Raw genomic sequence first — 25,818 nt, 5'->3', positions numbered from 1 at the left:
GCTTTACGCTACTTGTCAGAAAAAAAGGAAAATATCCATACAATCAATCTGCTCTTAAATACACTTACAGTATAAAATGTACCTAATGACATCATTGAAAGTTATACAAATGCAGACAGTACATCCTCTCCAGAGGACTGTCGTTTGCAGACTTTTTCACGGAGGGTAGAAAGCGCTGTTGACATCTGAGTAGACGTGGTCATCGGGGTCGTCGAGGTCATCAAAGTCGCTGCTGTCCGCACCGTGGGTCAGGGGCTCCACGTCTTCATCCGAGGTAGAGGGATGAGTCAGAATGATCCGAGGTATCTGAAAAGGCAGAACAATTGAAGGAGAGTGGGAGAAAAATTCAATCAAGGACGCTTTTTGTGGCCACGCTGATTGAAAAGGCGTTGATATGACACTGACCGAGACTTCAATGTGAACGCTGCCATGAAGTCTTGGGTTCAAAAAAATTCACTGAAAATACATTGAATTAGTTCAGATCCCTCATCATGATATGACCTTGAATGTGGCCAGTGTTTTATTAGGGACCCATCAGAAAGATACATCTTCACCAACAAAGAAATGAAAGACCTCGTTTCAGAGATGTAGTATAAGTGCATGAGAATGTAGGTCTGTGGCAGGGGTTGGCAACATGTGGCCCTTTTACTTTTAAGGCCACTTGCATTAGCAATCTCGTTCTTTCGGTCATTACCCACAGCTCATGACCATAGGTGAGGGTCGGGGTGTAGACAGACCGGTAAACAGAGAGCTGGGCCTCTTCACCACTACAGTCCAGTACAGTGACTGCATTACTGCTGCCACCTGTCCCAGCCTGCAGCCGATCTCATAATCCCTCTTCTCATCACTCGTGAGCAAGACCCCGAGATACATAAACTTTTCCACCTGGGGCAGGTCCTTTCCCCTTACCTAGAGTGGGCACGCCATCCTTTTCTTGGCTAAGACCATGGACTCGGACTTGGAAGTGCTGATTTGCATACCAACCACTTCACACTCTGCTCCAGTGAGTGTTGGAGGGATCCATGTGATTCAGCCAAAAGAACAACATCATCTGCAAATAGCAGAAATGCTACCCTCCGGCCTCCACACATAATGCCCTCCTGACCCCGGCTACGCTCTGACAGTCCATGAATATGACGATCAGGAGTGGAGACGGGGCACAACCCTGGCGGAGTCCAACGCTAACAATGAAAGCGTCTGACTTAATGCCGAGTATACAAACACTGCTCTCGCTCCAGGAGTACAGAGTGCAATATGCAATATCATTAACTTTTTTATTTTACTACGGCCCCTTAGGGGCTCCATAGTTTTTCCTCATTCGAATTTGCACGTTCCACCTTAAATGGTGCAGAATTTGCATTTTGGCGCCTCCATTTAAGGTGGAACTGGAAATTTTGAAGTATGCATTTCGTGTATTTATTTATTTATTTGTTTGTTTATTTATTTAGGCCAATACTATTACATCAGTACATACTGAGACATATTTACAGCCAAGATGGTAAAATGGACATAAAATGTTTTGGATCCAATATGGCCCTTTTTAACATTTACATTGCCGATCCCTGGTCAATGGCAAGGATTTCATCAGATCCAAACATCAAATAGCATAAAAATGCAAATGGACATGTTCACTTACCGTCATGGTGTGTTTCGCAGCCGGCAGGGTGCTGGCTTTAAGCATGCTCTCCCTGTCTTTCCCCGGCCTTATCTCCTGAGCCAGGTCACTCTAATGGCAGAATAACATTACAGTTATGAAAGCACTATATCAGACACAGCCATCTTCATTCAAATAAAACAGTTAACCCCTTAAACGCTCTAAGAGTACAAGTACTGTGATAGAGAACATCCTTCATTTCATTCATTTCCAGCCAAAACAGCCTTTAAGTATAAATTGTTCAGCCGAAACTAAATGTAATCTAAAATATTCAGTGTTTACTGTGTCCACTGTTTTCCTTTATTACAGCTTCAGTTTAGCATTTTCTGAAGTAATCAAACCCATTCAGTGGTGTTGAGGCCTAGACTCTGGGGTGGTCAGTCCATTGTTTGATGTGTCCGTCTCCTTTTCTCAGTGAGGTTCTTCTAGATCAGCTACACATCCTTTCAGATCCACAGCGCTGAGTGGTCTTCTTACAGTGGAAGGATGGACAGAAACACCTGTGGATGTTTTCAGATCTGAAGCAGCTTTATTTTCTCCTGTCTCTCAAAGATGGAAGCTTTAAGTGCTGTTTATCTGATGGGGCAGTTTTGGTGTCTACCAGTTCTTCCAGGTGATTGTTAGGAGCCACGTTTTCTTTGTAGCTTTTAACCATTTTTGGCTTTCTTCTTCCTTATGGAAGTGGATTATCTTATATCTAATCATGATACTTTTGACTGGAAATGAAAAAGAAGGGTCTCTGACATTTGCATAGTGCTGTTTGTGCAGCCACGGTTCATTTCCTTAACCCTCTATCACTCTCACACTACATAATATTAGTTTTATAGGAGGTACTGAATGATAAGTTGCTAGGGGAGTGTTTTCCCCATGATAGGTAGGATTGGGGGATGAAAGGGGAGGTAGTAAATTATATTATTTTTCCCACTCACTGGTGCAGGACGATGTATTCGAAACTCAGAGGATGTTTTAAAGAGGAGCAAAGGTCATTACATTCTGATTACATTGAAGACTACAGAGAAACAGGAATTGCATCTGTTAAATGAGATGATGTGATGAGTTGTGTTTAATATGGCCAGGGATGTGAGCTAACCAAGGCATAAAAGGTCAAATTTGATTTCAGGTTGATTAATTACTGAATAACAAGCCTGAAAACAGCCCAACGAACCCTTAAGACTTATTTATTCTGCAACATTAACTATAATTACTGCTATAAAAGTGAGTTGAACAGAGAGTGGAATGTGGATATACATAGTTGTATGCAGAAGTTTGGGCACCTCTGGTGTTTTGTTGATTGAAGATAAATTAACAAATCAAAGAGAACACATGTCCACACATTTACTGTTAGCATGCATATATATATATATATATATATATATATATATATATATACACATACACACATATAAACAGATATTTCCAAAAGTATTCGTCATCTGGCTTCAAACACATATGAACTTGAGTGACATCGCATTCTTTATCCATAGGGTTTAATATGATGTCAGTCCGCCCTTTGCAGCTATAGCAGCTTCAGCTCTTCTGGGAAGGCTTTCCACAAGGGTTAGGAGTGTGTTTATGTGAATTTTTGACCATTCTTCCAGAAGCACATTTGTGAGGTCAGACACTGATGTTGGACAAGAAGGTCTGGCTCGCAGTCTCCGCTCCGCTCATCCATGTCTTTATTGACCTTGCTTTGTGCACTGGTGCACAGTCATGTTGGAACAGGAAGGGGCCGTCCCCAAACTGTTCCCACAATGTTGGGAGCACGAAATTGTCCAAAATCTCTTGGTGCTGAAGCATTAAAAGTTTCTTTCACTGGAACTAAGGGGCCGAGCCCAACTCCTGAAACAGACAATGTTGCAGAGTTGAAGCTGTTATAGCTGCAAAGGGTGGGCTGACATCATATTAAACCCTATGGATAAAGAATGGGATGTCACTCAAGTTTATATGCGTGTGAAGCCAGACGAGTGAATACTTTTGGCAATATAGTGTGTAAATTGTAAAAAGTGGCTTGTCAAATCTACTTAAAAACATTACTTAAAGTGGTAACAAGTTTTATGTTTTAATCAACTTAAAAAATTATGTTCTATTGAAAGACTGTACTGTACTTTTTACAATGTATATAGTGTTACAAAGCAATTCACCCTTAATTAAAACAGGTAAATTAGCTATTAGTGACAAATGTATTTGCTTAAAAGGTATATTTAGAGTTTTTAACCTAAGCTAACCTAAACCTTTTACAACCTGTACTGCACTTTGTGGTCGACTACCACAGACAACAATAATTTCCTCATGCTTAAAAAGCAAAAAAAAAACAAAAAACAAACAAACAAAAAACAAAGCATAGAAAAAAATAAAAAAACAATAAAGAAGATGCCCACTTGGTTGAGTTTGGATGAGTCAATAGGTTTCCTGTTCTTTAGCAAGTACAGACAAAAATGTCAATATTTTGGTCAGGGGTAATTGACCACATGCTCCAGAATCAGCAGATAGAGAAGAAGAGGAAAAACAATGGAGTATTCCTTTAAGGCTTCGTTAGGAAGTAGGTTGGAGAAAAACGGATAAACAATCACTGACTGAACTGTTTCTCAGATGGATTTATTTCAGATTTTGTTTCACAGCTGCTGGGTTTGCACTCACCAGACCTTTGCCATTGCAGACCACAGCTTCGATCTTGCTAACCAAAGGACTGCGGTCCAGCGTGGACTCCGGGCAGGAGTCAATCCACTGGCGGCTAATCATTAGAGCCTCAGAATCAGTCATGTCCTGCTCCTGGGACATTCGACTGTCTGGCGGTGAGGATCTCTCCCGGAGCACCTTCATCTTAATGCAGCTCCCGGCACTGCGCAGGGCACTGACCGCCTCATGGTGACTGACTTCACGCATGTCCTGACCATTGACCTAAGGGCAGGCAGAAGAAATGAGACAGAGCAGCAGGCCCAATACAGCCCTGGACACATTATGTGAGGAGAGTGTGGGCAGTGAAGATTCACACTGACCTCACCTCAAATGATCACTTTTTACCTGCGCCTGCATATCAAAGGCCTTCTAGAGCTCCCTCGGCTGTGATACCTGCTGGCATTGTTCTTTCAAGTTGAGCTTGCTCACTAGGAAGGCCTCTGCCACATATATATCGCTGTTGTAAGAACAAAATTACTTATAATGTAAGTCAGTGGAACCAGAATTTTTTCCAAGTAATTTTGGGCCATTTCTTTTGGTCCATTCTTTATGAAATTTACACATACAAGGTTTTGTTCCGACAACAGCAATATGCTATCCGCTGTAATATGTTGCTTTGTGAACATCAGTTGTAAAAAGCGCCATACAAATAAATTTGACTTGATTTGATTTTATGTATGTATATATATATATATATATAAAATCAAATCAAGTATGTATATATATATATATATATATAAAATCAAATCAAGTATGTATATATATATATATATATATATATATATATACATATATATATATATATATATATATATATATATATATATATACTTGATATATATCTCACACACACACACACACACACACACACACACACACACACATACATATATATATTGTTAGGAGCCCCATTTTCTCTGTAGCTAATCAGTTTTTCACTTACCAAAACATCTTGCAATCTAACCACTACCAACCTCATCTCCTTCTTACCCTCCTTCCCTTCTCTACCCCGCTATTACCCTTTGGCCTCCTTTAAGGCCTGACTATGTTTGTTCTATGTACCACATTATTTGTAAGTCGCTTTGGATAAAAGCGTCTGCTAAATGTAATGTAATGTACTGTAATGTAATGTAATAAAAAAAGAAAAATAACAATGGAGTATAAAAATGAGAAACATACAAAAAGAGACAATGAAATACAAACTAATTCTAATCACACACTGAGACATAACGAGACATGAAACACTACAAATAACGAGAAGCAGCCGAGTTTAAGACATATTCTGCAAATGGTTCCAGTTTAGTGGTGCACTAAAGAAAAAAATGATGCATTGCTGCTGACTTTAAATCTGAGGCACCTGAAGCTTCTCAGCAGGTTGAGATGCACAGCAATGATACGAGGCATTCAATATATCAGCAAACTCAGGTTTTAGTCAAGGAAATAACAAGGGAATCCCCCCACATCTAATATAGTTTCTCTCATGGGGGTCCCTTTACTCTGACGGAAGATCCAGCCCCGTTCCCCTCAGCCCCCCTCAATCAGTTCAAATCCTGGAATTTTTCTCTCTCTCACTCATTCTCTCTCACTCTCTCTCTGTCTTTCTCTTTCTTTCTCTTTCTCACTCTCTCTTTCATTCTCTCTCTCTCTCTCTCTATCATTCTCTCCCTCTCTCTCACTCTCTCTCACACTCTCTCTCACTCACTGTCTATCTTTCTCTCTTTCTCTCACTCATTCCCTCTCTTTCTCATTCTCTTTCTCTCTCACATACTCTCTCTCTTTCTCTCTCTCTCTCACTCACTCACTCTCTGTACGTCTATATATGGATAACAGATAAACATAAACAGATGTAAACACAAACTCATATTGTTTCTATAAAAACACAAAAAGTACTAAATTTCAGCTAATCTGTGTTTCAGTAGTGACAATTCTTAATATTTCTCACTGATTTTCAGACTTTGCGACACATTTACTTCAAAACAATGATCTAACTGCTCACCATGTGACCCTGAGGGACAGGGATGCAGCCTCATTTAAACACTAGCCATCAAACTAAAAGACTAACATGAAAACATGGGACAGCATTTTTGAAGATTTCAAGCCTTTTATATACATTTTTATTATTATCATTATTATTATTATTATTATTATTATTATTATTATTATAAATCTTTCAGCTTTGTTTTTTCATGTATTACTTTCACAAGTGTAAATTTAAGGCTATACAATGGCTAAACAGCTATAAATGGCTAAATGCTCTATTAAACAGCGTAACTGTGATCATTTACATAGAAGCACATTCGCTAAAGAGGGTGGCAGCCTGTTGTCTACACAGTGTTCAGCATCTGGGTGAGGATGACCTCCAATGGCCAACCATGAAACAGCTCCTCAGACTGGAACACACAGTAAACGCAAGTAAACTTATAGGGTCAAATATGAGCTAAAAACAGTGCACACACACAGTCCCAGGTCAGCAACTAGCCATTTCGTTCTAGTAAATGTTCCCAACGTACTGGTTTACAGTATTTATACTACATTTAAAGTATTTGTTTGAGTTGAGTGGAATAAACTGTCTTCAGCTGTAAGCTCAGCTCACTGGGTCACTCGGTGGTGTTAACCTTTACTCTCTATTTTACCTGGTTGTTTACCTTTATTATCTCATTTTCATTATTTTCTTATTTATTTTTTAGTTTATTTATTCTTGCTCATATTATTATTATTCATATTGTTCATATTCTTATTAATATTATATTAATAAAATTTATTTAGATTTAATCTGATTTTATTAACCTTTACATTTGAGCTGTTTTAATTAGTTTTTATTTTTATATTTTATTGCATTTTTGCATATTTTTATTATTGTTTTTTTTATATACTTAGCTGATTTGAGTCCTTTTTTACTTATTAAATTTACTTTTATTATTTGATGTTTTCACACATTATGAGTCCTTTGCTCTGTGTCTACTTGGCAACACTGTAAATGAGGGTCACCCTCAATGCCCTCCAAGATTAAATCAAGGTTGGCTGATTGATTGAAGATGCATTAAAGTAATACCTCAGCTAAAAATGTTGCTCATTGCTAATGACGTATGAAATGAAATCATGCTGATGGGTCTATATCAGCTTTCACTGACGGCATTTCTTGGTTACTTATTCTACAGTTATCATTATTCTAAAATCCTAGAATCAGTCATTTCTATGGAAGCCTTCAGATATACATGATATTTTACATTCTGCAGTTCTTTTGACAACAAACTCCTTCTGGATGTGCTAAAAGCATCATAGCATGTACAAAAAAGACCTGTAGTCATACTATAAGAGGCTATACATGTCCTATAGTGCTGTACCATACTTCTGTAATAATTCCTATTTTTGAACCTGGGTAGTGCTGTCTTATCTATCTATAATAAACACGTTATATTTCTAAATGTATTTGCTCATCTGGCTTCACACACATATTCACTTGAGTGACATCCCATTCTTAATCCATAGTTTAATATGATGTCGGCCCACCCTTTGCAGCTATAACAGGTTCAACTCTTCTGGGAAGGCTTTCCACAAGGGTTAGGAGTGTGTTTATGGGAATTTTTGACTGTTCTTCCAGAAGCACATTTGTGAGGTCAGACACTGGTGTTGGACAAGAAGGCCTGGCTCACAGTCTCCTCTGTAATTCATCCCAAAGGTGATCTATCGCATTAAGAGTTCCTTTCACTGGAACTAGGAGGACGAAGCTGAGCTCAGGCTTCCTCTGTGAAGCACCACCGCATCTTTTCAAACTGGCACTAATGCAACATCATTGGACAGTTGAACGCGCTCAGAGGCAAGCGCCAACTGCCAGATCTGTTGCGTCAGCTAACAGGCACCTGCGCTGACTAGTATCGCATTGAGTGTTGGGGGGAGAAGGAGGGCCATCCTACCCACCCAGAGAGAGCGAGGCCAGTTGTGCTCTCTTGGACTCCCGGCTATGGACAGCTGGAGCATCACCAGGGATTGAACCCACAATATCCTGATGATAGGGCCTACGTTTAGATGGTTTTTAAACATCACACTGATCATGTTAAAACAGTGCCACACTGGAAAAAAACACATTTTCTTTGGGCGCTATTTGTTCTTTACAACACCCTGCTTGTGTCTCTCTGTCCTGCACGTGTTTTGGAGAAGGCCACAGATTTACACACTCCAACAGAAACTTGAAGCAAGGTGAGAAAGATTAATGAGTGAACTAAATTAGTCAGCGTTGTCCACCGTGCATATATCACTCTTAGCCGTTAGTTTAGAAAACACCGTGTAAAGTGGGCCAAGCCATAAAATAACTACATGCCTCATTATCCTAACGCATAAACTTGTAAGCCAAATAGCAAGTAGTTTGCTGCTGACACCACTAATTTCCATTCACCAATTTTGAAAATCAGTGGAGTTTCCCTTCCAGTATAGACCTGTCTCTCCACTCTGGCAGCACAAAAGGCACATGTTAATGCACTGCTTACACAACACTGTGTAAAGAACATTAATAATTCCTCAAGCTCACCTCCAGCACTCTGTCTCCTATATGAACTCCTGCCTTCTCCGCTGGGCCTCCTTTACTGACCCTGGAAATGAAGATGCCCTTGGAAGGTAAAGGACAAATCAAGGTCAGGACAGGACATTTATATTTCAAGTATGTCTAGCAATTATGCACCATTGGTTGACCTCTTCAATCCTGGACTTACTATTCAGATATTAATTCTAAAGGAGCACTCCAGCATTTCTAAGGCTAATCTCTATCTGCCGTATCTGTAACCTACGGTCAACCACTATGGACAGTAACCTCCACACGTTTCTCTGGAGTTAGTCGCAGAAAGGAAGCACATTGACTTAAAGCTCTTCTAAGCTAGCAGGCAGATGATAAAACACCTTCTCATTGCTTCTCATTAGATATTAGGTTGAAAAACAGTGGAGTATTTTTTTTTTTTACAGTGGTGGTGATCTGGAACCAGGTTCATGATGCCTATCCATTTTATTTACTAGCCAAAAACCACATCCTCTGAGTTTTTATATGTAATAATAAGGCTTCTTCGGGGTCCTTTTCACCACCTTGTATCTACCACCCCAACATGAATGTATTTAAAATAATAGGTTTTAAGCCAAAGGCTTCTCAAAAGTATCTTCAAACAGTGTCTCAGATATCAGGCAGCTTTTTATAGCCATAATAATAATAATAATAATAATAATAATAATAAGTTACATTTTTTATAGCGCAATGGAGGAGGAAGAAAAATGCACATTAAAGAGAAAATGAAGAGGAAAAAGAAGAGCAGTCCCAGAGGAACTGAGGAAGAGAATTCCAGAGTTTGGGGGCCATGACACTGAGGCATCATCCCTCCCAAAGTGGAAAGTCTGGTGCTGGGACAGCAAGTAAGTTATCACAAGAAGACCTGAGAGAGCAAGAGGTCAGCAGTTCTCTAAAGTAGGGGGGAGCAAGGTTATGCAAGGCTTTGAAAGTTATGTGCTACAACTTTCCGTAAAGGAGCTTTTAGAGGTGGACACCAGGTTCCTCTCACCACCACTGTGAACAGTTCTGACTGGAATAGAGACTGGAATTTCACGCCAAACCACTCTGAATGACTTTGTTTACATCTTAACCATTTAATGATGCAGGAATTTTTTTTAAATCAGTGGAATTCTCCTTTAAGACATTCTGTAAATTCTACAAAGCTAATATGTAAGCGATGTAGTTATGAGAGAGAAGATCTGCGACACAGGCTCACAGAGAGCGAAGGCTTAAATGTGCACCGTGTAATAGTAGCAAACATGTAATAAGTTAAAGTAAGAAAGGCTCAGACTAACTTTGCTTTGCAATACACTGTCAGACGCAGAGGATGTTTGTTTGCAGTCTACCCTGCAAATGCCGTCTTCCAGTGTTTATTAACAAAGCCAGCTGACTGCCAGCTCATTAGCCTGATTAACCTCAGAAGCTGCACTGACTCACTACTTGTTTGGTAATGAGGAGAACTTGCACATAACAAACTGGGCAATTAGTAATATGCGTCTTGTGGAAATGTTTGGCTGCCCCAGGTCAAACTGCAAGTTTTGTTGGTTAAAATTAAATACTTTTAAGTATTCACACACACACACACACACACACACACACACACACACACACACACACACACATATATATATACACACAGACTATGCATAACATTATGACCACCTCCTTGTTTCTACACCCGTTTTATCAGCTCCACTTACTCTATAGCTGCACTTTGTAGTTCTACAGTTACAGACTGTGGTCCATCTGTTTCTCTGATACTTTGTTAGCCCCCTTTTACCCTGTTCTTCAGTGGTCAGGACCCCCTTGGATCCTCAAAGAGCAGGTATTATTTGGGTGGTGGATCACTCTCATCACTGCAGTAACACTGACGTGGTGGTGGTGTGTTAGTGTGTGTTGTGCTGGTCTGAGTGGATCAGACACAGCAGTGCTTCTGGACTTTTTAAACATTGTGTCCACTCACTGTCCACTCTGTTAGACACTCCTACCTTGTCAGTCCACCTTGTAGATGTAAAGTCAGAGACAATAGCTCATCTGCTGCTGCACAGTTTGTGTTGGTCATCCTCTAGTCCTTCACCAGTGGTCACAGGATGCTGCCCACAGGACACTGTAGGCTGGATATTTTTGGTTGGGGGACTATTCTTGGTCAGCAGCGACACTGAGGTGTTCAAAAACTCCAGCAGCACTGCTGTGTCTGATCCACTCAGACCAGCGCAACACACCACCACCACATCAGGGCTGAGAATGATCCACAACCCAAATAGTACCTGGTCTGTGAGGGTCGATGGGGGTCTTGACCACTGAAGAACAGGGTAATAAAGTATCAGAGAAACAGATGGACTACAATCTGTAACTGTACCTATAGAGTATAGAGCACCTATAGAGTAAGTGGAGCTGATAAAATGGATAATGAGCACAGAAACAAGGAGGTGCTCATCATGTTATGCCTGATCAGTTATGCCTGAACACACACACACACACACACACACACACACACTGCATTATGTTTAAACTCATTGTGTTGTGAACTGTCTTAAACTTGTCTTAAATGCTGTGTAAATATGCACATATACTTCCATTTCTGCTCTCTCATACTCTAGCTCGTCTAATTGTTTTATTTCTGCATAATTTATGTCTACTGATATTTTTATATTTTTATATTCCTTATATGTGCATTTGTGTGCAATTATATGTCTCGCTACTGTAACACTTCACTTTCCCTTTGGGATCACCAAGTTCTACCTGTCCATCTATTATAAAGCAGAATTACTGTGTATTAGCCGAGTGTAACATATTGGAAATAAATTTATATTACACTTGAATTTGTTTTTTTCCCCCCAATAAACCAAAACCGAGCACTAAAATATGCAGAAAAAGTCATATTTGAGTGTGTTCCCTGAAGAGGGTGTGTTAAATTACTATTACTTAAAAGTGAGTCTATTGAAAAGAATGGAAGCTGTAATAAAGAGTGGACACAGTTTTCTGTTTTTCCTGCTGCTGAAAAATTAAACTGCATAGTGCATTTTTTTGCATAGTGTTGTATAACAAAATATATTGGTCATAAGTGACTCACTGGCAGTAACTTGGTGTCAGAGACACTGTTCTATATTCTGACCCTTGCGAATGGATGTGCATGTGTCTGTTATCTTAATCAGAACCGATGTTATGGTAATGCTGGTGGAATGAGAGGCAATGCAGGAGCAGCAGAGAAAGATAAGGCACCTCATCATTCTCCTTATAGGGCAGGGAGCCTTTCCCTCCTGCAATGCTGATGCCCAGACCACTTCTCTGCCCACTCACTTTGATTAGGAGCTGAGAGAGAGAGAGAGAGAGAGAGAGAGAGAGAGAGAGAGAGAGAGAGAGAGAGAGAGAGAGAGAGAGAGAGAGAGACGACAAATGATTACTTACTATTACAACTGGTCTACCGAAGAAGAAATTTTACTCTTTTACAAATTTACAACGTGAATTATTTCAGTTTTGACGAATATAAAAAATCTAAGGTATTGAGTCGCCAGCTAGTGTATAGATGCATTTTATATAGAAAAATACTTTTGTGTTGTCATTGTATAGTTGACCTTATGCCCATATAAGAAGCTCGTGCTCTAAGCTGAAACTAATGCCATTTTTAAAAACGACCAGTATTGCGGCCTGTGGTAAACAAAAATCGCCCATAGCTGATATGTTTTTGTCCCATGTAGTTTTTTTCCCATATTTTCCTGGATCTTTGTAATTACGAGACCTGTAAATAGTTGAAATATGAATATTGCTACATACAATAGCTAACCAAGCTAACAGTGCTAACGCTTACTCCAGTACTCTTAATGAGAGACGCCGCGCACGGTCGAGTCTCAACATGAACTACGGATGACTCGCGGGGCCAAATAGGTTTTGCGTTAACGGCACTATTTTTTTAAATCGCGTTAAACTGAGATCGCGTTAATGCGTTATTACCTCGTTCACTTCGACAGCCCTAATATAAACCCCCGCCTTAATAAAGGCAGTGCACACCATGGATTCTACTAAAGTCCTTTACAAATGCAGCCACTGCAGCTTGGTGTATGCAGCTACTGAAGATGTTAGAAGACGAGCCATACTGTGAAATTTTTAATAGAATCAACTAAAAATGATTGAATTTTAATCCATTGTATGGGTTATTGTACATGTACATTTCCACAAACAATCTCTGTCGTGTTTCTGAAAGCATTTCAACTTTATAACAGATGTTTATATAATTAGCTTCATTCACATATTTGCACCCATTTGATCTGCCAGAAAGGTCAGAAATGCCGACTCAGCTGCCGTAGTTGCCATGTTTCTGCTTAAATGTTTATATGGACATATTCTGTTCTGATTGAGCTATTAGTCAGATTATTAGCAGATTATGACACTGCATGTCTTTAATGAAGTCCAACTTTGTGTAATTTGATTTTGTTTGTGCAGTGCTGTGAAGTCCTATAGGCTGTAACTGAATACAACTTCAGCACAGTTTAAGTTTTATTTAGTTTTTATTTTCTTTTGTTGCACAGATCTGAACTGAGACACAGTAGTATGTAACTACGTCTAATATTTGAGACTACAGCTCCCTAAATCTGTTACAAATCCAATATTGTGTTTTGTAGGTTCAGTATTACTGCCTAGTATGTGAGTGAATAAAACTGCCATACAGTTTTCTCTTGTCCCAGAAGTTTTGAACATAAGGGCATTTAGCATAAAATGTGTTTCACTTAAAATGTTCTATAACGTTTACACTGATTTTTTTTAAATGCGATTAATCGCGATTAACTATATGAAATTCTTGGATTAATCGCGATTCATTTTTTTTATTGTTTGACAGCCCTAGTTTATATACATGTCACTGCTGATTGGGTAACACTTCTGACACACCGACCCAACAAAAAAATGTACCTCAAAGCCCGCTGCACACCATTTTGATAAAAATTTTTCAACCCAGAAACCAGAATGTCTTCCCCGTTTCTGCGGTTTCTCTCTTTTTTAAAATCTTCTTATATCCAATATTAGGTAAATGCCTGAGTTTTTGGTACTCTTGTTCTTCTTGTAGAACATGGTCAGGCTAAACCACTAAACCACTGAAGGGACGCCAGGATGCAAGACACATTTCTGTTTGCACTGCATTTAAAGCAAGTCTTTAATTGTGGTTTAACCCAGTGGTCAGTAGTCTTATCTGCAAAGGTCACCATGTGGCTACAGGTGTTCATTCCAGTCAAGCAGGAGCCCACCTGTAGACACACCTGCCCATTGATTGATGACCCTCTTTTCAATTAATTTAACAAAGAGTTTCATTTAAGAATCTTCCAGTACTGCTATAACTCCGTACACCAAGCAAGCTGCAGTGGCTGCATTTGTAAAGGACTTAAGTAGAATCCATTGTGTGCACTGCCTTTTTTTAAGGCAGGGTTTATATACAAAGTTGCTGCTGACTGGGTAACACCTCTGACACACCCATCCAACAGAAAAAATGCACCTCAGAGCCTGCTGCACACCATTTCAACAAAACTTGTTTTCCAACATGGAAACTGTGGCAAAACGTTGCACAACGTTTTAATGAGCACCCCAGGTATGGGGTATTCTGTGGAGGTTGCCAGTGTTGTTAGTTCAGTGTGCAGCAGTGTCAGCCTGCATGTAGCAAAGTTCATATTTTGACTCTTAACAGCCTCATAATTCAGATATTGTAAAGACCTTCACAGATGCAATTGCATGTTGGACAAAATCAATCAACTCTGGAGCATTTTAGTTTACCATAGGGCATGAAACCTGGGTGTGATCTTAGACTCTGAGCTCTGTTTTATCTGCATGTGAACACAGTCACTAAAAGCTTTTTATCATTTGAGAAATGTCACTACAGTTTGGCCTTTTCCATCTCAACACAGAGAAACTTGTTCCATGCATTTTTTTACAAGCAGAGTTGATCACTGTAATGGTCTTCTTACTGGACTTACTAAGAAAACTATAAATCCTTTACAACTCGCACAAAACACAGCACCATCCTAACAAAAACTACATAGAGAGATCATATCACTCCTGTTTTAAAAGAGCTGCACTGGCTGCCTGTATCATTCAGGATAGATTTTAAGGTTCTGTCTCTAGCCTTTAAAGGTCAAAATAACCTTAAAGCATCTGCTAACATCACACAGTGTCTGTCTGTTTATGTTCCGGCATGTAATCTAAGATCTGCAGATAGTGGCCTTCTACTCATACTGTCTGTAAAATACAGAAACCATGGAGAGACTCTTTCAGTTATTCTGCTTCTAAACTGTGGAACTCAATTCCACCTTTTATTAGACAGTCAAGCTCAGTGCTCACTTTTCATAAACATCTAAAAATGCATCTCTTTAACTCAGTGTTTAATTAAAACTATGTCTCATGGTGTTTATCTATTAATTATGATTATGATTATTATGGTTATTATTATTATTATGGTGGTGAATTTTTAAGGTCTGGCATTCATTTTTCCCATGGCAAAAAATAGCTTAGACCAGAAGTTCTTAACACAGGCGTAACATCAGCTATGAAATGGCGACACGTCTTCAGAGGCCTATTACAGACTGTTGCAGCACGGTTGATCAGCCACCCTTTACCCTATCTATCAGTGGAAAGTGTGCACAGTGTTTAGCACAAAACCAGATACCACCATGTAGATGTCACTGCTATGTTTCTGGTGGTTCACCATCCAAATAATAATAGGTCAGCGGTGGTCCATTGGTGGTCCTTGTCCACTGATGGATCAAATACTGAGGGGTTTATAAACTGTGCAGCAACAGGTTGGCTACAGTCAGTAAGTGCATCCCACAAAGTGCACCAGTACAGTAGGCATTTCTGAGAAAATGGCCAAACACTGTACGTTCAAGATGCATAATAAACCAGTAACTCTGTAGACAGTAATGTGTAGTAAGTTTTTTGTAATGGTACATTTGTTCCCAGTTGTCTTACTCTTAGTGGCACTTGGGAGATGAATGATTTGTACGAGTAGGGTCGTTCAGTCAGGGGTGACTGGCTGAGCTTCTCTGGACGGGGCTGGTTCTCCGACTCATTAGCCACATCTCCTTGGAGATGGCTTGCCAGACGCTGCGCTCTGTATTTCTGCAGTTTCCGGTCCTGTCGGTTTGCCCCTACAGTTTGCCTTGACCTCCGTACCACCCCTTCCATTTCTGAGAAATGAGTCAAGCCATCCTAAAACAGACAGAAGGAGACGAAAACAGACAGTGCTGCTGATTGAGGCATAGTGATTTCTTTTGGCAACTACCTTGTAGGTGGGCAGTTAGAAACTATAGCTTATTATTTCCAAGTACAACTTGTGTTAGTCATCCTTTAGGCCTGAGATCATCAGTTCTGGTCTCAGAGGGTCACTTTGGAGATTTTTTTGCTCTACAAAACCTTGACTAACTGTTTGAGTGACAAAACAGGTGTAGTGAGCAAAGACCAAACTGCTGCACTGCAGTGACTCTTGCTCTAGCCTTTCACTGGGCATTCCGATCAATTTTGTCTGGATCAGATTTCTCAGTGCATGTATACTCTTACTCTGATTTCTTTCGGATGTCTCAGCCTGCGCATGTGTGAAAAAGACCGCGGTACCAGTAATAAGTGAGCAGCGTCGCCATGAGATGCAGGAAACCACTCAGAGAGATGCTGAAACCAAATATATTCTTTGGTGAAATTAAAGATTTAAATATTCTTCATCTTCTAGATGATGTAAAGGGGCGCGATGTTTTTAAAAAAAAAAAAAAAAAACACTCCATAAAGTGAGAGTTTTACTTCACATTTACGGCATGTCTTCTTCTGTGAGTTTATTGGCTGGTTGTAAAGCAGAAATCTGATAGTTTCCCCATTATCTGATTACTCAATGCATGTAAATGTGTTGATCGGATTACTGACAAAATCTGATATTCTGTAGTTATCAGATTATTAAGTGCATGTAAATGCACTCAGTGTTGGTGACCGAGGCATATTGATTTCTTTTGACAACTACTTTGGTGAGAGACTTTACAGGTGGACAGTTAGAAACTATAGCTCCCTATTTTTCAAATACAACTTGTGTTAGTCATCCTTTAGGCCTGAGATCATCAGTTCAGGTCTCAGAGGGCCACGGTTTGGTGATTTTTCTGTTCTGTAATACCTTGACTAACTCTTTGAGTAGACAAAACAGCATACAGTAAGGCTAAAAATGACAGAAATCAGAAAAAAAGTTTTCTGCAGGCCACTGTCATCGTCCTAACCCTCCAGTCTCTTCTGTGCCCCAGCTTCTAGTACCAGTGTTGAAGACCTCATAGCATTGATTTCTCAAAAAGACAGAAGGATCACAGTAGAGTTCCCATCAGCACTAAAGTAATGATTTCACACAGCCAGCAGCCTCACCTCATCAGTGGGCTCCTCTATCTCCTCTGCATCTTTCTCGGGGCTGGAGCTTCGGCCGTGCGAGGCATCATTAACAGGGAAAAGACTGAGAGTGCCAGGCAGCCACTCTCTGCCCGTCACCCAGCGCAGGCCAGGAATGGGCCAGCCATGGCTGCCGTTACTCCCAGATGGCTTAGCAGCTCGACATGCCTGCAGGTGAAAAAACAGCACAGCCAGTCACACAGACGTGCAGAATTACCCACAAGCCTTGAGTTGCCTGTTGGCCAGCTCTGAGGAGCATTTAACCAGCACAGTGATAGACAGCGATCGACCGCTGCACCTCAGCCTGTCGCAGCTGTCAGATTCTGTGCACAAGCACTGGCAACAAACGCAATGAAAAGATCATAGTCGACATGTCGCTCCCAAGCAGAGCTGACCAGTCGAGTGACATTTTGCCTCTGTGTCTACATTTTGATTAGTTCTGTCTATGAATACAAATCAGGTATAAGAAAAATACATTTTTTACATAATTTCTGCCGAGGTGTCGACATCATTTACCTGCACATGTACTGACCTGACCTGAAGTTCTCATTAGAATTCTCAGCACAAGAACAGAACTAATGACATGCACTTGTCATTGGGAGCCTTGGTTCGCATTCGTCTCTTTCACTCCCATGAATACATATATTTGTGTCATAGAGTGCTTGTGTTTTTTGCCTCTACTAACAAGTGTTGGTAGTCAGGCCCTGTAGTGCCTGCATACCTGCAAAATGCAAATGACCTATCTTACAAGCAGGGCTTAAGAAGGGTTCCATATAAATGGCACATAGCTGAATTTGCATGTACGCAGTGGGATGAATGTAAAGAAATCCAGAGGAAGGTGTTTGAAAAGAGTATCGGAAATGTACACAAAGGTAAAAGCTCTGTTACTTCAAAGAGTTTGTTAGAATAGAGGAGGGGTCGTCAACACAGGGCTCCGGAGCCACGTGCGGCTCTCTAACTGCCCTGTTGCAGCTCCACAGTGGAATTGGATTTAAAATATAAAAAAAAGATTTAAAAATAAAATAATCCTCCTTTGCGGTAAAATAAAGCCCTGTTAATTATTCTAACACAGTTTAACAATACATCTTAAACTCTGGAGTTAATGTATAACTGCTCATTTAAACCTGAAGGTTGACGTGCAGACTGCTGTCACCATAGCAACACAGACAACAGTCGATCCTAGCTAGTAGCTAATGAAACAGTAAAGAGAACGTTTTAAGATGAACATCAATAATTAAGAGACAAATGGACTTGTTTGTATTTATAAGCACTGCAGCAGGTTTTCTAATATGAAAGTCATGAACCGAAAGTCAGATCCTTGTCCACTAGCTTCTAGTTTGACCTCATGGAACTTTCCTGTTCCACCTTAAATAAATGTAACTGCTGCACTATTTAAGGTGGAATGGGAAAATTCTATGAGGTCTGTGTTTTCATTTATATTTTGTATCTTATACTAGAACGTTAGCACATACAGAGACATTTACAGCCAAGATGGTTAAATGGACATAAAATGTTCAAGGTGGCTCTCAAGATGGTTTGATTTTAATTAAAAGGACAAAATGACTCTTCTTAACATTTAAATTGCCGACCCCTGGCCTCGAGGTACTCATTCAAGAAACTAACTCAGTAACAGTTACTAATGATTTTATGTTTCCAAGAGAGAAGATGAAGAGCTTCATAGTCCAAGTTACCCTTTTGACCCCACCCTCTCATCCAATCACAGAATAACTAATATATATATATTCATATTTAACTCGTTATATTTTACTTTCTTTTTTGTATTTGTAAGTAAATTAGTAACAAACTATTGTGCTTTGTTATAAAACACATTTTTAAAAATGGCCTTGCAAGTCCAAAAGTTTGGAAAGTCTGGAAAGTTTGGAGGCTAGGAAACGTAGACTTATAAGGAGCAATCACCTAGAGGGAGTTCTGTCTACAAGGGGCAGATTACAGCACTAGAGGAAACAGTGATCTTTGGAATCATCTACAGGTGCATCAAGGCGGTGAGCTGGGACGTCCCCTGAAAGGAAGTCACTCGTCTTAGAATGGGTGTGACTTAGCAAACATTTTGCAGACATTTCTGAAGCTCCAAATCTTCTTAGAGCATATCATATGCAGCTGGTCACAGTGCCTGAGGGGTGTGAAGAATAAAAAAAAAACACTTTAACCCCCATGTATTGTCATGGACTGCGCTGTTTTAGGGCAGAATAGCTTGAGGTAGATGACCCGTTTTTTTGTTCTGGATATTTGGAACTTCATCCCACTGAGCACGGTGGAGTGACTAAATACGTAAGTAAGTTTGTGAATCTGGCTCAAATTGCCATCCAGGTTTCAGGGACTCCGTGATGAAGAATGTGTTGATTAAGGATTAAAATAGTGGTGTGAATGGACACAGCTTGCATTACTTGGTACAGTTGCTCTGTGACATTAGTGGCCACAAATAGCGGATTAGGTGAAATAAGCAGCAGAGAAGTCGTCGGGTGCTAGTAGGAGAAGCATGTAGCTGTGTCCACCTTTGTCGAGGTGATAAACAGTATAAACTAGACTTCCTTAAATGACATTTCAATCCCTGTCTTTGCTTTGGTTGCACATGCCTTGGGTAATGATTCATTGTTTGAGATGCAACTTAAACAATAAGGGCCTGGTCAGGTCAGGGAGGGTGAACATAAATCAAGGTCAAATAGACAGAAGGACACAGTATCCACTTTGAGCTGGTCTACTTTGACAAGCCCGACACGCATCAGCCAGCGAGATCCTAATCCAGTGGAAGACCAAGAAGAATCGTGATAACAGCAATCAGTTTCCAGGTTGCCCATTGTCCCCTCTCACTTACCACTTGGGATGGAACATTCTCAATGGTGTGAAGAGAAGTGTAGGTATACAAGAGAAAGGAACTAACAAAGGGAAAGGCAAAATAAGTGGTGAGATCAAGGCACATCTGATTGTGCATCAGCTTCTGTGGATCGTTTCAAGGACAGTACTTTGTGAAAGAGGTGATGGAGAGGTTTGCAGCAGTAGTCTGTAACAGGAATATAGACCTGAAAGATTTCTTACCCATAGCTGAGCAAGAAACACGGCTTTGTCTGCGTTAAAGGCAAGAAGGTTCATGATGTCCACTGGAGACAGCAACATAGGAATGTGGGAAACAAAGGTGGCATAGAGACTTGGATGCTATTAGGATTAATTAAACGTGAAGGTAACTAAAATGTTTAGTTCAGCTATAATTGCTTTTCTCACATCTCTGGTAGGAAACTTTTCTGCAAATGTATTTTTTTTTTTCTATGATTTTTTTTTTTTTTTACAAGGTTGCAGTCAACTTCTCATTTGTGTCTTCTTGTTCAAATTTTCCTGTTTCACCTTAAACGGTGCCTTAGGCGCCAGAATGGTGGAACTTAAGGTGGAACGGGAACATTCGAACGAGAAGCTGGCGAATGAGAAGCAACTTCAGCTTTGCAACGTTTTAATGTTTGACAGTTTCTCTTTGCAGAATAAATGTACCAGGAAGCCAGACGGAGTGATTACAAATGCAAATGAGTCCATTCATCCATAAATTATCAATGTTTGTCTTAAGTCTTTTTCCATTTCATTAGCTACTAGCTAAGCGAGATTGTTGTCTATGCGCCAACCTTCAGGGTTGAAGGTTGGTGAATTAGCAGATATAGGCAATATTAACTCCAATGTCTATGACAATTTATTGTCAAACTGTGTTGAACGATCAGCAGAGCTTTATTTTACTGCAAAGGAGGATTATTTTGTTTTTACCTACAAATCTAATTCTGCTGTGGAGCCACAACAGGCCAGTAAAAGAGCTGCAGTTTGCTGATCGCTGATCTAAACAAATAGTTGTAGAGGATTGCTAAAGCCAATGCACAGTGGACATTCAAATATCCCAAACGATCATTTCACTGATGAAAACCTGACACTTGGTGACTCCAAGCACTATTCAGTTTCTCAGCAGGCCCTTAGCCTGCTAAATTAAACCCAGAACCAGACCACAAAAAGCCATAAGAGATCACATGTGGCCTAAAATTTTACTACAGAGAAATCCAGTCAATCCAGATAAACAGACAAATGCTACTCGTCTGTTACCCCAGCTAACAATACTGCAATCTTTTTCACCTCGTACTGTATCTTTAAGTTCAAAACTGTGATATTGTGGAGAATAAGTTGAAACTAAACAGGGTAAATTCATGAATGTACATTTTTTAGACATTTTGTTCAGTTCACCTTTCAAAGCCAGGCCGGTTCCAAGATCCTGCCCATTCTGCCTTTTACCAATCCCAGCTGTATTCAGCAGGCATGCAGGCTGTTGTGTTCAAGTCAGAGGGTGTACAAATCCTTCCCCACAAGGATCCAGACCACAGCAGACACCCTAGCCCCTGCTTGGTCTGGTTGTAGGATTGTCGGCACAGACCATCCAGTCCACATGTCTATGGCTGGACTCCCACTTCATGACGGCTTCATTATCTCTCAAATACGCTCATGGCATCGTCAGTGTCCTCTCACATCATGCTGGGCAGCTGCCATATATGCCCTACTCTCCTGTGCTTACCGGGCATGACGGCATCAGTTGTGACGGTCAGTCCCCTGGGCTTACTGCACTACCAGATGCGGCTTCATCACATACATCCCATATGACCCAGGCATCGTGGTGGCAACAGTGGAGACCCGGAGGCGATGACATCATCTCATCCAAGGCAGTGGTCATGACTGATGCGTTCCTTTCAGAGTGGGGGTTAGATTTGGAATTGATGCTCAGGGGGGAGTCAAAAGGTGTGGTCCCACTCTGTTGCCACAGTCATTGCAAGCTGCTGATTTACAGCATTGAGGTATTTCCTGCGAGTGCCTGACAAAACCTGTCTAGAACAGCAGGTCAAACAGTCGAATTTGTTCTGTTGCATGTTTATTTCGTCTCATCGCTCTTACCACAATAAATTGTTACCCGTACTTACCATTTCGAGATTTATTGGCTACTGAGAATTCCTTTATCTCTGCTAAAATTGGTTTGAAAAATGTAAAAAAAAAATTTTTTTTAAAACAACTGTTTTAACACATCCACAGTAAATACCAATATAACTCTTCTAAATACCCTCTGTTAGTGATTTATCCTTGTGTACTCAACCGATCACATGAAGAACAAGTAAGAATAGCCTATTAAAGAATAAGTGATAAAAGAAATGACCATATACACCAATCAGATCCTTGTTTCTACACTCATTGTCCATTTTATCAGCTCCACTTACTGTATAGCTGCACTTTGTAGTTCTACAGTTACAGACTGTAGTCCATCTGTTTCTCTGAAACTTTGTTAGCCCCTTTTACCCTGTTCTTCAGTGGTCAGGACCCCATGGACCCTCACAGAGCAGGTACTATTTGGGTGGTGGATCATTCTAAGCACTGCAGTAACACTGACGACATGGTGGTGGGTGTGTTGGTGTGTGTTGTGCTTGTCTGAGTGGATCAGAGACAGGAGTTTTAAACACTGCGTCCACCCTATTAGACACTCATACCTTGTAGATGTAAAGTCAGAGATGATAGCTCATCTGCTGCTGCACAGTTTGTGTTGGTCATCCTCTAGTCCTTCATCAGTGGTCACAGGACGCTGCCCACAGGATATTTTTGGTTGGTGGACTGTTCAGTCCAGCAGTGACACTGAGGTGTTTAAAAACTCAGGCAGCACTGCTGTGTCTGATCCACTCTGACCAGCACAACACACACTAACACACCACCACGCCAGTGTTACTGCAGTGCTGAGAATGATCCACCACCCAAATAGTACCTGCTCTGAGAGGGACCATGGGGGTCCTGACCACAGAAGAACAGGGTAAAAGGAGCTAACAAAGTATCAGAGGAACAGATGGACTACAGTCTGTAACTGTAGAACTACAAAGTGTACATATAGAGTAAGTGGAGCTGATCAAATGGACAATGAGTGTAGAAACAAGGATCGGTGCATGTTCTTGATAGGGTAAAGACTGAACAACACAACATTATAATTTGATCAGAACTCGCAAATCATTCATGAACAAGTGCATGATAATGATCAGGGACCATCACATACGCACATACAATGTTCACAAAGGACAATGGCAAGGCATACATGGAGAAAGGAACATGCCAGGGTGAACACTCCATGAATGTATGACATTGAATGCATTGCAGAAACTCTTCTAAACCTGTTTTAAGATGGATATTGAGTTAATCTCAGTCAGTTTCTTTTCGTTTAGCTTCTCGAAAGAGTATTCGTAAAAATGTAGGTCTTATTCTACTGTCATCTTATAGATTCTGCCCTTTGCAGGACGTCTGAGTTAACGGATTTTTGAAGTTCAGCAAATGAAAACGTATAATACGATCTGAATATGAATATGTAGGATGATAAGATACATGATGACTAATTGTTTTTGGTTTTAACCTTAAAACTGGTGGCACAGATAAAGAAATGGGAGGTAGCAAGTGAACATTTGTAAACCTAGTTATTTTAGAAAAATGAAGAATCGTATGCTCTGATTTCATAAAATCATTTTATTGTATCAGTGGTTAGAAGTCAAAAATATAGGCCCGGGATCAATGCCTATTTGAGATCGTTTTCTGTGCAGCTTTATCATTGACAAACAAAATATATATATAATAATTAAGAGATTAAAATCAACATGTTAAAACCAATCAGCCGGTCTCTTTTTGCCACAAAGAACATACAATGCAAAATGGGTTCTGCAGTGTACCATAGAAATAACAAGCAATTTTAACAAAACTTTATCTGTATTCGTTTCTCTGCACTTAGAAGGAAACTGCCCACCTAAATCAATCTTACAGTAATAACTAACAGCCTTTAGTGTTCTGAATATGCACAAAGCAGGGAACATTCAAAAATGGAGCTGATTTTGGAATTAATGTGGAGATTAAAAGGACACGTCATCCAGGAATGCTAATATTGCTAATAATATATGAAATTTAATATCTTTGCCCTCAGGTTGTGCTCAATGGTCCCCACTTCCAGTCATTTTAGCCAAGCTAGCATTTCTGGGTGAAACTGTCCTGTAAAAGCGCGCCATGGTGAAACAATGTAGGTGAAACCCAGCATCTCTGATTCTAGTTTCCAGAGGTCACACGTGCTCTGTGCTGCGTCAGCCCTTATTTACTTAAGTACAAAACCATGTTTACTTGGAATAAGAATGGGATTGATTGACGAAAAGCAAATAGCCCAACCTGAAAAGTAAACACAAAGATCTCCTCTCACCCCTGGCTAATTTCTTTGCTGTGTAAGACATCGACATTTCTTTGTTCAATCATTTAAAAAAAAAAGAAAAAAAAGAAAGAAAACCACGAGTTTTTGCAAAAAAGGAGTAAAAATGCTCGTTGATTAAGAAACGTGCTATACATCTAGTTTTTTTTTCTCCAAATTTACAACATCTGAGCTGCCACAAGTACAAAAGTATTGATATTCACAAAGATCTATACAATAATTTGTTTAAAATCAGTAGGTCCAAAAACGCCTGGGCTCAACATAATCCGAAAGAACTGTAAAAGAAAGAAACATCCACCCAGTGTTTAAAAAAAATAATAAAAAATTCAAAATGAAAATAGAACAAATATATATAAATACAGTATGTGTATACTCTATATATCTATGGAGATTCTGTCAATATTTTAGTGAACTCTAAGACTTGATGTAGTGCATCTATCGATTTACTGTGGGGAAAATATCTATGTACAGAAAGTGTGCCATCCTGCACAGATTATTGCTCTGGATAAAAAAGGCACCTGTTGTTAGGGTCATTCCCCGTTTCAGGAAAGGAGGAGATGAGGCTGCAAGCGGGACTGACCCCGGACAGAGAGACGAGGAGTCATGCCCCAGGGAGAAAGCTCACAGGGAAGAGGGCTGAGCAGGGAACATGAGGGAAGACACGATGGGAAAAGGGCCGTCTCGGAGGTAAAAGCAGTCACACAGACGTGGTCACTCGGTCCACAGCGTTATTGACCTCGTTTTTGTTGGAATCCAGGCCTTTGGCGGCGTTCATGTCGTTACGGAGGTTCTCCACTACCTTCTTCATCGTCTTCAACTCGCCAGGGTGGGGAGTGGCCCGCCGCAGCAGCGTTCCCTGAGAGGGGGAAAGAGACAGAAAGAAAGAGCAGGTAAGAAAAACGAAAAGCAACATAAGAAACAATTAAAGAGGAAACCTCTACATAGTATCAGTCAAAGGTCAGTGATTTTCAAAAGCAAATGTTTTGCTTATTATTTTCTGGAGGTGGGAACAAGTCACGAAGTTGCAAGCAACAACTAAGGCCCAATCCCATTTCACCCCCAGCCCCTACCCCTCCGTTTTGTGTGTTCACGTCTAGGGGTAGAGTGTCCCAACTGTTGTTGAGATAGAGGGGCAGGGTGAAGTGTTAGGGCTACATGGACCTCCAAACGGAGGTTTTTCAGAGACTCCAAACAGAGTTATGAGGGGAAAAAACCTGGCAAGATGCTGAACAAGATTTTCTCTGTTAAAAAAAATTGATAACCATTGTACTCTCTTAGTTTAATGCTGCTTCAGTTTATTCTGGTCATAGCATAAAAAAATAGCTA

The 25,818-nt window shown here is 40.2% G+C and overlaps 2 protein-coding genes across 2 annotated transcripts in view; both read right to left on the bottom strand.

The window, feature by feature from the left end:
• Positions 1-156: 156 nt before the first annotated feature.
• Positions 157-21,525, bottom strand: LOC119263488 (disks large homolog 4). The gene is made up of 8 exons (XM_037538532.1): positions 21,477-21,525; positions 17,229-17,417; positions 15,807-16,046; positions 12,081-12,170; positions 8,856-8,933; positions 4,292-4,552; positions 1,637-1,726; positions 157-306 (listed from the first exon to the last, which is right to left on the bottom strand). The coding sequence occupies exons 3-8, from the start codon at positions 16,020-16,022 to the stop codon at positions 157-159; spliced, it is 885 nt and encodes a 294-aa protein (XP_037394429.1). The 5' UTR covers positions 16,023-16,046; positions 17,229-17,417; positions 21,477-21,525.
• A 2,226-nt stretch (positions 21,526-23,751) lies between these two features.
• lrrc1 (leucine rich repeat containing 1) overlaps positions 23,752-25,818 on the bottom strand; it is an 82,979-nt gene continuing 80,912 nt past the window's right edge. The window contains exon 14 of the mRNA XM_017694145.2: positions 23,752-25,348. Coding sequence (XP_017549634.1) covers positions 25,190-25,348 — 159 coding nt within the window. The 3' untranslated portion in view covers positions 23,752-25,189. The remainder of the gene's footprint in view (positions 25,349-25,818) is intronic.

Source organism: Pygocentrus nattereri, chromosome 5 (assembly GCF_015220715.1).
Source record: "Pygocentrus nattereri isolate fPygNat1 chromosome 5, fPygNat1.pri, whole genome shotgun sequence".
In the NCBI taxonomy this organism is placed as follows: domain Eukaryota; kingdom Metazoa; phylum Chordata; class Actinopteri; order Characiformes; family Serrasalmidae; genus Pygocentrus; species Pygocentrus nattereri.
This window is presented reverse-complemented; position numbering and strand designations above follow the sequence as displayed.